A 13,151-nucleotide genomic window follows, 5' to 3' on the forward strand; every position below is an offset into this window, starting at 1 on the left:
TCTCACATGTTAAGAGCAATTTGGGTTGGCCCCATTAGAGAGAAGAGCTTCATAGTTCAGATGCCTACACAGATGGCATGAATGGTGATGGGTTCCAGCTTTTTGCTCACCTAACCTGAGCAGTTGATGACAGATGTGGATGGCTAGAAAATTTTAATCTCTTCCAGTATATTGAACTGAGGTTTCAGTTGGGCCTACCTCTGGTTCTGATTGGAGATCCAGGTTGCTCCTTACGTATTGTGAAGGGATTTTCATAATTCTTCTTGATATAAATTCAGATTTTAGCACTGTGGTAGGAATTCCTACACATGAGCCTTCCAGCAGCTGTTCCATCTTGAGCATATAGTCACCATTTCCTCTTAGACCCTGCTGCTGTTTCAGGGTGGAAGGCGGTGGAGATGCTGTTCTAACACAGTAGGAAAACAGAGCTGGGGAGTGTTGAAAAGAGTTAAAAGAAGGACAGAGGGCACAGAGAGCAGCAGCTGGTGTTGTCACAAGTGAAAGCACTGCAAAACACTGTCCTTTTCTTTCCTTCCCCCGCACACCCAGGCTTCAGTGAGAAGAATGGCAAGCAGAATAACATATGCTGCTGTGTCCCAGGTCATACAAGGAGAGCAAGAGCCATTAAATCCAGAAACAGACCTTGACCCTGTTTTGTGAAGGTTTCAGATTCACCAATCCAATCTGTGTTGTTTCTGTTTGACAGGGAGGCAAAAAGGATTAATGCAGAATACTGCATCTGGGGAAGCTTTTAAAATAACAAGTTTGTTGAAGCTCAGAGAAAGACACAATATTTGTTTTGCAGTGGAAGATTTAATAGGCTGCAGAAGGCCCTGTTCCTCCTGACCATTTTTTCCTGGAATCTGTTGACTAATTTAAGGGGGCTGGATGGTCTAAACTTTTTAATGCTAAATTTAGGCCAGATGTTAGACATATGACAGCAGTTTCCAGGCTAGTGCAATGGCACAAAAATGCAAGTGAGCACCAGAACCATAACCTGTTGCTTTTTGTAGGGGTTTGTCCCAAATGTTTAATGCTGTTCCTCACAGAATGTCTTCATCCCATCTGGCTGAAAACCTCCAAGATGCTAATTACTTGGAGACTGGGAGCACTGCCAGCTTTGGTGAGCTGCTTGCTTCTCTAGCCTCTTCTTCAGGAGCATCATGAGGTTTGGGCCCAGCTCCTTATCTGCCTCTTGATGCCAGGAGTTGAGTGGGCAGTACGTTACCAGCAGCAATAGGCTGTTGGAGCAAGGGATGTGATTCCCACAGCTGTCTCTGTGAACCCGAGAAGTGCCTGGAGTGGGAGATGTGAGAGAGGAATGCTAGGGAAGGGAGAGTTTTTCTGGGCAGTAGGAAGAGGAGACAATCAGTCTCAAAGATCTACCTCTGTCTGACAGCAACACCACCCAAAAAAAGGTACTTTTCTTATACCTTACCGCTTTGCTAGTGGTGTGAGGATGTTATAAGCTGCTTAAGAAAAGCTTTGCTGTTTCTGTGCATGGAACTTGTAGCAAAAGGGTTGTATCCTCATTTCTTGTGGCTGTCCTACCCATCTGAAAATCATTTCACAGTTGAATAGGGCTGTGACGCAGATCTAGCCTATGTTTTGGCTGTTGGCCTCAACTACATAGAGAGTGTACTTAACCTCTTATGTAGGGCAGCACTAGATTGTTTCTTCCTTGACTTGAATTGAAAGAGAGCTAGTAGCATGGGTGTGTGATAGAGGCTACATAGTCTTTCCTCAGTTTCTTAAGAAGGCTAATCCAAAGTGAATGAAAGTCTGTTCATACAAAAAGCTCCTAAAGCTTCATTTTCTTATGAGTCACATGACTGGCATTCGGTATATAGTGACAGAAGCTTATCTCCCCTGCTCCTTGATAGGTTGCACAAAGAATTTGGTGCAGCTGAGTTTTTAGCACTTAGTGGTTTTTATATCCAAAAGGAAAAATATTAAAGAACAAGGTTTTCATCCCTAGCACTCGGGATACTGGGAATGTCAAAATACGTTGTATTTGGACTTACAGAACCGTAATGAGCTGTGTGGGTTCAGTGAGGCCTAGCGCTATGAGGGAAGTGGTTGCTTGACATAAGGTAACCTGAAGTATCCAAATGCTATATCAAGCGTGTTTCATTTCAAGTACTTTTTATTTCTGATCTGATATTCTCATACAACAATGATTTTGTATCAGTAATTAGATTGTTATCAGTGATATACATTCTTCAGTTCATTTGGATTTAATAGGCCAGGCCAAAGGAGCTGTATATTAAGTTTTAATATTAAATAGGGGTGTTGTTACAATGACTATTGAGATAAACATTTAATTGTTGATGCTTTTATTTTATGCACTGTGAAAAGAAAGTTTCTCCCTCTTTCCTTTTCCTAACTTTGAAAGAAACTTGGAATAGATAAAAACTATGCTAGGAGTATCTAGTCTCTCTCTTCCTTCTGGGCTCAGTAAACAGGTCATGAGGTCATGAGAAACAGGCAGTTTGTAGTGACCAAAGCGTCTTTTGTCACAGCTATAAACTTTGGTGAATGGTGCTTCATGTGGGTTCAGTTGCTGCAACTCACAAGAGGAAAGATAAAGTAGCAAGAGGCAATGCACCAGTATAGAACTGTGGTCCCAAATAAGCATAATGCCCCAGTTTTTAGGAACTGTTGTATCCTGTTGTATGCTGCCTTTCCAGTTTGTGTGGCCTAAACTCCTTTCCAGCTCTGCAGAAGGGCTGTAACTACCGGTGGCTGAATCTAGTGGTATCTGCCCAGGACAAACGGTAGGATTTTAAACAAGCACAATCACACAAAGAAAGGCACAACGCTTCACCAAGTCACGAAGGATGAATATAGGGTACAGAATGTTAACTGTGGAATTTCTTACCTTGGGTCGGTTGAAGTCATTACAATCTTCAAGGTTTTGTCATGTGTATAAGTAAAAGGGTGGGAGGGCAGACAAGCAGCAGCATGCATCTTCCACTGTGCCCGGGGATGGTGTTCTCATAATATCAGAGGAAAGTTCAGGGAAATATTTGTGCTCAGTAATTACATTCTGGCTTTCTGTGCAAGGTAATTTCAGTCTTTGCAGTTGCCTTCATCTATTCAGGGAGTGTAGTGATAAAATCGTTTTTCTTCTCTTGCCTTCATTTTAGTTCCCCCTCAATTTTTCCTTTATGGTGTCTTAGCTTTCCAACCTACAAGCAGCAAAGAAGTAAGTAATTCTTATCAGTAATTTTTCTCTTCCCACAGACAGAGATGAAGAACTTGTTCCTTCTGCTCATGCTAGCAGTGATGCCACCTTCTGCATTTTCAGTAAGTAAACTTTTCTGAATACTTACAAGAAATTAAAGATATTTTTGCTAAGGACTGTCAACATCTGTAACTTGAGTATTTTGTAGAAAGTACATGTTATGAAAAGTCTAATGTGGCAATTAAATGAGAAAATTTGTCTCTAGGGTTGTTATCTGCAAAGTAGTAATCACTGCTTCAAAACTACAGTTATCACTTGAAATAAGAAGAATAAATCTTTGCTTGACTGATTTAGACCACTAAGACCACACAAAAGAGAAAAGTCATATGGTTTAGCTTTAATTGGGGAGGTAATATTTATATCAAACCAATTCAATAGAGGCAAAAAAGGAACATAGCTATTAGGAGCTGGGGTTCCTGTTCCTTTCTGAGAGAGATGTGGGATCTTTCTGAAGTAAATGCAGTTTGAGAACAGTTTCCCTGAATTTAACTTCAATTATATTAATGAGTTGGACAGTCTGAGATAAAATGTGACCTGCTGAGTAGATGGGAAGTGTTAGCAAAGGAAGAAGTGATACATTACGTGTAAAGGAACAGAAAGGAGGAAAAAAAGAGAGGTAATTATCACCCTGAGTAAATGTTTAGTGGGAGTAGTGAGGAATTATAAATATGTCACTGAAATTAATAAGTCCACAACTTTTATTCACCAGTACAGTTAGGAAATTATATTCCCATATTCATCATTTGCAAATGCTTTGTAGGCCGTCTTTTGAAGATCAAGGACAAGAGGCCAGAAATAAAGCAGAATTCATTAGCTATCATAGACTTTGCAATTTACAGATGGAAATATGCTTAAATAATATCTTGCTATCTCGCATCTGATAGAAGAAGATGCCGTACGTTAAAAGAACCAGAATATACTATATTCAGTTCATCTGTTTACCTATCTCTTTGCAACCTTGTGTTTTTATGGAAGTGAAATGACTGAAACACCCTGTAACTACAAAGGCTGACATTTCTCTGTAGCATTAGACTGTCCCCTGCATGCAACCAGTAGCTCCTGTTGAAGGCATGCTGAATGAAGGAAAAATATTTTGCTTGGCCGCTACTTAATTTCAGCTTCCCTGACATGGTGTCCCAGCCCTGACATCTGTCCAAGCTATAAAAAGACAGGATGCTCTAGCAGCAGTTAGGCATTCTGCTATGGTGATTCTCCATTTTTTTCTGGGAGGGAAGAGAGAAATGGTTTAGGTTTTGAATGGGCCATTCTTTACCAGATGTTAATGTGTCTGGGCTGGGCTGTAGTAAGAAACGGTCAGCTTGTGAGAATTGGAAGGACTAATTGTAGTGATGACAACTCAAGTTTGTGCTAAATTGGGTTATGCACCAAGCAAACAGTGGGGCTGTGTGAACTCCCACAGGTGGGACAGCTGTGGAAAAGCAGTGCCTGCATGCCTGTTTCACTGCTGCAGAGAGGAGTGGTAGCCCTGCTGCTATAAGCAGCACAATTTTGCACATACATGATGGAAGAAAGAAAGAGAAAGAAAGGGTGAGACTGAAAACAGACAGGAAATACTACAAGGGAGAAAAATAAGTTAGAGAATTGCGTATGTTTCTACGCCACTCTGTACTCCTTTAGGGCTTCACATGCAATGGCAGGCTTATTGAAGAGTAACTTTAATTCATGTCACATAACATTGAAAAAGTCTCTTCTCTGTGCCTTCTTTTTATAATTCCTGGAAGCAGAGGTATGAGATTATTAGGTGGCATGTTACATTTCCCCACAATGAAGGGGGAGCACTTCCTTTAATGCATAGGAACGTTTCTTTGAAAAGGTAAGTCACTGTCACTTTAACTCTGTTAAACATTGGACCCAGAGCAGCCTTGCAGCTGAGACAGATGAATTTTTATATCAAATGAACTGCCAGTATAGCAGCACATGGGTGGAAATGTGGGTCACTTCCAGGTTTGGAGTGAATAGTGTACACCCCAGAAAGAGTTTGGTGGTGGAAGAACTGAAACCTTTTGTCCCAGAACCAGGAAAGCATGACTTTGTAAACACACAGACTGATAGTGATAATGGGAGTACAACTATAAATGTCTGAGCTGCAGGTTTACACAAGGATGGAGAAGATAAGTCTACAGGGATTCGTGTCTGCTTGTGATTAAAGGGTGTAGATGGATGCCTGCTGTTTTTCATCTCTTTTCCTATTTTTGGAGTGGAGTTGCTTGTTTTTGCTTTGTTGATTGTTAAGCTAGGGAGAGCAGCAAGTGAAAGAAGGGAAGAGATGTGGACAGGGCCAAGACTATCAGAGCAGTTGAGGCCATTGCCTGAATCTGCTGTGAGCTTGCAGTCTGAGAGTGGCTGTTTTTTCTGCCAGACATGGCAGGCAGCATTAAGGGCCAAAAAAGGGACTCTTGTTTGTAAAAGCCACTGGCTGCAGAGAATTTCCACCCCAGTACTCCATCCTTGGTAGGATTCACCAGGCTCTTCTTCAATTCTTTACTGGTAGAATATGGAGAGTGTGGTACAAGGCTGCCCAAGGAAGTTCTGGAGTCTCCATCCTTGGAGGTATTTAAGAGACGTGTGGACATGGCATTAGGGGACACGGTTCAGTGATAGAATTCAGTAGCTCAGGTAGGTGGTTGGACTTGGTGATCTTAAAGGTCTTTTCCAACCTAGATGATTCTATGATTATTGTGCAGCACCTGTGGTGTCTGTCCCTTTACACCCGGCTTTAAAGGGTCTAGAAAAGGAGGTCATCTGTAACGTAGCTCCTTTATTGCTTCTGCTGTGATAGTACCTGGAAACTACACCTTGATGGCCAGGAGGAGTTGTGTTAGTGGCTGTTACAGACAGAAAGCTAAAACAGAATAGTCTAGTGCAATTTCAGGCCATCCTGTCATTGCTTCTAAGAAAGTTGGGAACAGTGGCAATAATGGAAAATGCCAGGTTCTGGTGTTTTTTTCATGGCTCCTATTGTGTTTTTGCAGAAGGACGAAATGATGTAAAGGTAAAATTGCCTGGGCCCTGCCTGATAGCGTTATTGCTGAAGGAACAGTGCCTCTGCTGATTTAGAGAAAATGAATGCTGAAGATTTTCCATGGGAATAACTTATTTTGAATAACTTTTTTTGTTGTTGTTGTTGTGTGCATGTATTTAGCATGGTTGTGTATGTATGTTGTATAATTTGGGGTTGCTTTCTGTTTAGTAAACATGACATTCATCAGATTTCTCTGCCTCAATTTCATTTTTACAAGTGTGGTTTCACATTGGCAAATTTTTACAGCTAGAATTCTTCTTTCCAGATTTGAAATGCCTTAGCCACACATATCATGTTACTATTTCAAGGAAAAGTTTATTATTATTATTATAAGGGAAAGAGTTTAAATTAATGCTTTGTTATCTGTATGTATTAGTTGTTAGTTAGATCGTGTCCAACACTTATATTTGTTCCTAGACTGTACTGCAGGTGTGCTTAAAGCGAAAGCTGGTCTGAAGCTTGGCTGAAAATCATATTCAAATGACTTCCATCTGGGCAGCATTGCTTTCTGTGGGTCTGCATTTCTAGGTTAAAATACTGTTTTTAATTTCTTCTGAAGCAATGAAGGTTGTTATTGTTTAACCATTGTTAATCTGTTGATTAAACTTCTAAACCCTTGACTAGATCTGACAGAAAGGTCGAAAGGTATATAAGGACCTCAAAGTTAAGGTCATAAAGAAACAGTGAAAATTACTGAGGAGAGAGAAAGGGAAGGAGATTTTATTAATGTTCTCATTGAGGTGAAGGTAGAAAATAATTGTACTGAGTAGGACCAAAGGTTTATTTTGCTCTATATCCTGTCTCCAGCTACATCATAAACAAATGTTTAGAAAAAAAAATGTAAGAAGAATGGCAAATATGTACAGTTTTCCCTAATGCACTTCCAGTCTCCAGTTACTTGTGGATTATGAACCCTTTGAGCTGGAATCTATTTCACTTCCCTGAATTTGTGTCTCCTCGAAACCACGTAGACTTCCAACAGCACAGCATTCATATAAAGACAACAAGATCCTGTTCTTGTGATTAGTTTATACATCATCATTTGATTTGTCCTACATTTGTTTTTATCTTTTGGTCACCTATTTGTCATCCATGCAAGGACTGCTTAGCTTCCTTCAAAGCTTTAGGTGAATGATTTTGTTGAAAGCTTTTTGGAAATGTGAATGTATCAGACAGGTTACCTTTGCTCACGTTTGCTAATCTGTCAAAGAACTGTAGTAGCTTTAGAAGGACATGCTTTTAAAAATGCCTGGTTGACTCTTTCCCAAATATACTGTATTTATGCAGGTGTCTGCTAATTCTGTTCTCTGTTATAGTTTCTATTCATTTATCTAGTAGCTGTCGGTTTTATAATATGTGGGTATACAATTCCTTGGATTTCCCTGGGATCCTTTGGTAAATTAGTGCCAGACTTTCCGCTTCCCAGTAATCACATATGGAAGTAGTTTTAGCTGAAGGGGATGTCTGCCAGTATGTAATAGTTTATCCATTTCAGTCTTGAGTTCCTGCTAAGTCCTTTGGATAAACAGTTTCTAGTGACTTCGTACTGTTTCTTTTGATCACTTTTCCAAAATAAGTCTGTGGTCATAAAATGTTCTCACAATCCCCTTCTTTGTGGAGTTTTCTGAATGCCTCCTGTTTCTTCCACAGGGATTCCAAGATTCAATGTAACTTCTCCGCAGTGGCTGTATCTTTTTAGATTGCTTTTTTTACACACTAGTCAGCTCCAAGCCACCCAGACCTGTAGAAGGCTTTCAGTTTCTGAAAACTATTACCTGCTCTGTCCACTAGCCAGCAAATGAGCACAGTCCAGTGAGGAAGCACCTTCACAGTTCTGTGGTAGGTGAGGCAGTTGCTGCAGCCTTCCCAGCTAACAGGAAAGCAGGGAATGTGGAAGGAGCCAGCTATATTGTGTGACAGTCCGTAACAAGGTAGAAAGAGTGAGGAGTGGTAGGGAGTGAACATAGGAAGTGTGGGAATGAGTTGGGAACTATGAGGGTGTGGGTTAAGTAGTATAGGGAGAACCTGAAGTGTTTTGGGGAGCTGAAGATGTAGGGGAACTGATGGATTTTAGTGAGTTTGCTAGAGGGCATATACTAACAAGCCAGGGCTAAGATGGTAGAGGGGAGTGGAAGGAGATAATGCAGTGAGTGTAAACCGCAAGCCGTTAAAACTAATGAAGCCTTGTTTTTTCTTCTCCTCTTTGTGAAGCAGTTTGTCTTAATAAGCTCTCTTCTCCTGTACCATTTTGTGGTTCGCTTCCTGCTGTCACCATCTTATTCACTCTCATTCTTGTTTTTCTAGGTTCGTTCAAATGCAGTTCTTTGATTGCTTATTCATTATTCATAAAAAATGGTACTTGGCATTCTTCACCTTCAAAGCTCTTTGCGAGCCTGCTGTGTCTGAGCCAAGATCAATGGTTAAGAGAGAATTATAAAAAATGCTTTGTTCATGTGGTTCTGATTCATTCACCTATTTTTTTGTTGCATTTTAGGCTAATAACGTAGCTGGTTACATATAGATCTATCTTGAAAATACTTCTATTGAATAGTAGCATGCATCTACATTACAAATGGCTGAGATACACTGAATGTTCTCAGCTCCCTGACAATTAGGTACAAATGTTGAATACCCCATCTCGCAGGGCTTAGCTGCGTGGAAACGTTATGGGTGGTCATCCTAGGAGAACAGGGCAGGTCTTCTGGATAGAAAAAGAAGGAAGTTGTTCACATCCTGACTTAAGCATATGCTCCAGGCCTGTTGTTCTTTCAGGGCCACTAGGCTTTACTGGCCCTGGCCAACCTCCCTCCACTCTGCACATAGCCTGGGAGGCCATGTAAGCCCCCAGGGTTGTCAGCCCTAACACAGTGACACCACAGCAGGGCCAGTCTCCAGCTCCCCACAGCCCTGCCCTGCCTGGGTGCAGGCCCAAAGATCCAGGCCCATATCTTGGCCTTGGACTGTCCTATCCCTAGGGATAGGCCCAATGTTTGGGCCTGGGCTTCCCCTGGCCTGCCCTTCTCCCTGTTTGGGGTGGTGGGACAGGCCCGGCTGTCAGGCCCAGCCCTGCCCTGATGCCCCTAGGAGCCCTCACTGCTGGCCCCCTGCCCACAGGGAGCAGCCAGCTATCCTGGCACCTTGACAGTTTTTGGTTTTTTTTTTTTTTTGCCTCCCTCATTAACCTTTCTGTTAGCAATTAACTATTCTCTAAGCAATTATTATTCAAACTTAGCAAAGCTGCATTTTTCCCTGGAGACTTCCTATTAGCCAAGGCTTTGGCAATGAAACCATTATGGAATAAATGACCGCAGTGATAACTTTCTTTTGTAAAGCATTTGTTTTCACCCTTCTTTCACAGATGTTTCAACAATGGGGCTACAATTCAAGGGTGTGTTAAACTAAACATAAACCTTTCAGAAACTATAAACCCCAGAAAGCTGATGTTTATCAAGCAACAGTAGTGTAGTGTTATTTGAGAAACAGTGGGAAAGACTGAAAAGACGTACTCTATTTTGACTATAGTTTTAAACTACAGAAGTGCCACATAAAATGACAGCGACACTTAGGGAATCGATTCCATATTACTCATCTTATCATAGGCAGCTGTATCTATTTTCAGTGGGTAACAATTTTACAGGGCCTTGTACTTCCGATAGAAAGAATTTCAAATGTTAACTTGCAACGTCAATATTTTCCCACAAGTCTTGATGTTGGCGCTGAGATTTGTTATCGTATCTGAATGGAATCTCATAACTGTGTGATGCATTTCCAGAAGTCAGAATAACAACTTTTCAGCATACAAAGAGATGCTTCAATTGCAGCTCAATGGAATAAAGGTATGTGAGCTGCTGGGCTAAAAGTGGGCACTAACTTCATCTAAAACCTCTCAGGCATAGCATGGATATCAGTAATCATGTGCTTTTAGCAGTGACCGTTGGAATGGTATAACATGATGTTTTATTGATGCTTCTCAGTTTGGAAAGGCAGCACAAAGAGTCGCAGAATAATTTAGCTTGACTATCTCTAGGCCACTAAAGGTGCCCACTGAGCAGGGAAAGACTGGGTGAAAAAACCTGGCTGAGATTTAGTTTGCTTGTACCTGTGACTACAGACCTTCATTGCTCACTTTGGACTGTACAGTAAATTGATGTTTGTTTTCATAGCTTAGTGATAGCATTGGAGTTGTATAAAGTTATTATTTTAAAGGATGTATAAAATTATTATTTTAAATTATAAATTATGCTGACTTGGTAGTCCATGTTCAGGTATATAAACTTCGTAGATCATCTCATCCCTGCAATGCATGACCGGGATGTGCAGTCCTCTGTCGTGTACAGTTTCTTATCTATCTCATCAAACTGACTGAGAAGTGTTCCAAGGGCCCTCTTTGAAGTGTTTCTGCATACTGCCAACATTTTTAGTCAAATCCCATTCATAGCACCTTTTCTAGTGCATGTTTCGTATATAAAAAATATATCCTATAAATTCTACTATGTAATGCTATATTTAGTACTGTTAGTACTGTTTAGTACTATATATTGTACTATATGCTGAGAATCTCTTTAAAGGCAAAGTCTGTGGTTCCAGTGATTCAGAGGCACAACCCTTTTATTTGCTTGTTATATCAGATCCAGTTGGCCTGATAACTGCAGATGCTTCAACTGTATCAGTATTGCATTTATCAAGGAATTGATGAAAACAATGCACTGTTCATAAAAATGAAATCATTGACCTTCTAAACTTTTGGACCACTACAGCCTGTTTACTAAAGAGCACTGAGAGCATGTGGTGCCAGGGTCACGTGTCTCATCAATGTTGCCAGAAGATAGACATTTCTGTTGTTTTAAAAGGCAGTAGAGCTAGACGTTAACTGACTGTCCTTTCTGAGATTTTCAGAAGTCAAGTAAGATGCTTGTGTACTTCATCTGGCATTTCCTGAGACGTTAGAGTATACACTTACTGCAGATAAATAAATGGTCTGCGTTCTTGTATGCATGCAAAGCTGAAGTGAGGGGAGAATGAAGCCAAGTGAATTGGTAACAGTCATGACATTTTTAGACTTTTAGTTCCAGGGTCCAGCAGGGCCTGGGATTTAGTCATACTGGCTGACAATGGATAAAAGCATTCCAGAGTCTGAACAGAGCAGAAACAGAAATTAGCTGATAGCGTCTTAAAACATCTTGTTATCAGATTAAATAATAATAGATTTCATATGTATTATAAATATTTTGCTTTATATTTGCCTGTACGCACATGCATGCAGTTCCTGAAGTAATGAGGACTCTGCACAGATTTCTAAATGTGTGAGTTGAGTCCCTATTATAAAATGTTTCTAACACCATACAGCTTTGGAAGGCTTCTTCTGGCTGACACTTCTTTTGGGGTGTACATAAATGGAGTGATACTGAGAAAATGATTGTTCCTGCACTCTGCTTATGCATAAGCCTTACAACAAAGAGTCCCTGCAGATTTTGCTCTCTATAGAAAAATAAAGAATGCTACTTCTGTAGGAGGGATATTGGAATATTTATCACTTTGGTGTGTGTTCAGGGAAGGGTTTTCTATCCTAACTGCCTTCCAGTAATCTGACTTTCAAATGCTCCTCCTCTGGATTTTTATCTGCATGTTTTCTTCTCCCTTATGCTGACTGAAAGGTTCCTTGTTTCCAGGGTGAGCTAATACTGCTCCTAAATCAGTCAGCTGATATAGAGGAGTAAGACTGCAGAGAAACGGAGTGGTAGCATGTTTCATTCTTCTGGGAGTAAGGGAGGAGGGATTACAGGGGGCAGAATTAGGTGCCTGAAAGAAAAACTTGGGAAAATAAGATGCTTTTCTGAAAGCTAAAACTCTATTGATGGGATTACTCCCAGAAAGGCAAATGAAAATGCAGAAGACTAACACTGAGCTGAATATTTGGAACAAAAGAATGGGAGAAAGGTTTGGCAAGGGGTCTGGGAGATGTTGACATGGCAGAGAGAAGGTATGTGGAAGTGGCTGTAACCTGGGTAGTGCCACTGCGTGAGCAGGGTGAAGGCAAACAGAGTTAGTCTGAACCAGAAAACTGGTCCTGAAGGATTTTGCCTACAGGGGGGTTAGAAAGAATTGCACAAAACTTGCAAAAAACAAAAGGAAGTCAAATAGCATGAGCCAAGAAGAAAGTGCTTCATATTAGAGTAACAGAGGCAGAAATAATAGGGGGTGGATCTGGAGCTAGATAGCTGTGGGTATTGTGGTAGCAACTGCATAAATATGGTAAGATGATATCTCTGACTGTGTTGCTCTGCCAGCAGCAGGGAATTACTCCTGAAAAGAAAGTGAGAGAAATTAAAAACAAGGCTGTAACTCAAGGACTTGGAGTCAGGCAGGGAGCATGTGCAGAAAATTACAAGAACTGTCTGAATGACAAGGGAGGGTTAACCTGTGCATCTTGCTGGATTCATTGGATAATATATTAGGATAGTTCCTATTTCTAGCAGAGACTTAGATGTCTTATGGTTAACTGAAGTAAAAAATATGTTTGAAAAGTGAGGAGCTTACGCTCTGCAAATAGATAATGATGTTGTGAAGTGATGCCTGCTTGTGATACTCACCTCTCAGAAGCTGATATTTAATGTGCAAGAAAAGAGACACCTGGACCTACCAAGGCCACATGCAAGTCTCACTGCACAGAGTTAACAGACTTTTGCTGTCTTTCAATGCATGAATAACTACTGCAACTAGACAACCACATGGATTCTTGTTTGAATAGATAGATTCTTGTTAGTATAGATAGAAAACTGATTAAATTCCCAGATGTGCGCCTGTCTTTGTAGTTCTTCTACCAGAGCAGAAATGTGGTTTGTTGTCCACGACCTGAGTTCT

The 13,151-nt window shown here is 40.7% G+C and overlaps 1 protein-coding gene across 1 annotated transcript in view; it reads left to right on the forward strand.

Annotated features, from left to right (window-relative positions):
• Positions 1–3,252: 3,252 nt before the first annotated feature.
• PAPLN (papilin, proteoglycan like sulfated glycoprotein) overlaps positions 3,253–13,151 on the forward strand; it is a gene marked incomplete at its 5' end in the record, with an annotated part of 38,332 nt that continues 28,433 nt past the window's right edge. The window contains one exon of the mRNA XM_084287460.1: positions 3,253–3,309. Within this exon, the coding sequence (XP_084143586.1) occupies positions 3,253–3,309 (57 nt within the window). The remainder of the gene's footprint in view (positions 3,310–13,151) is intronic.

This window comes from Netta rufina (genome assembly GCF_964035555.1).
Source record: "Netta rufina genome assembly, chromosome: 5".
NCBI classification, from domain to species: Eukaryota; Metazoa; Chordata; class Aves; order Anseriformes; family Anatidae; genus Netta; species Netta rufina.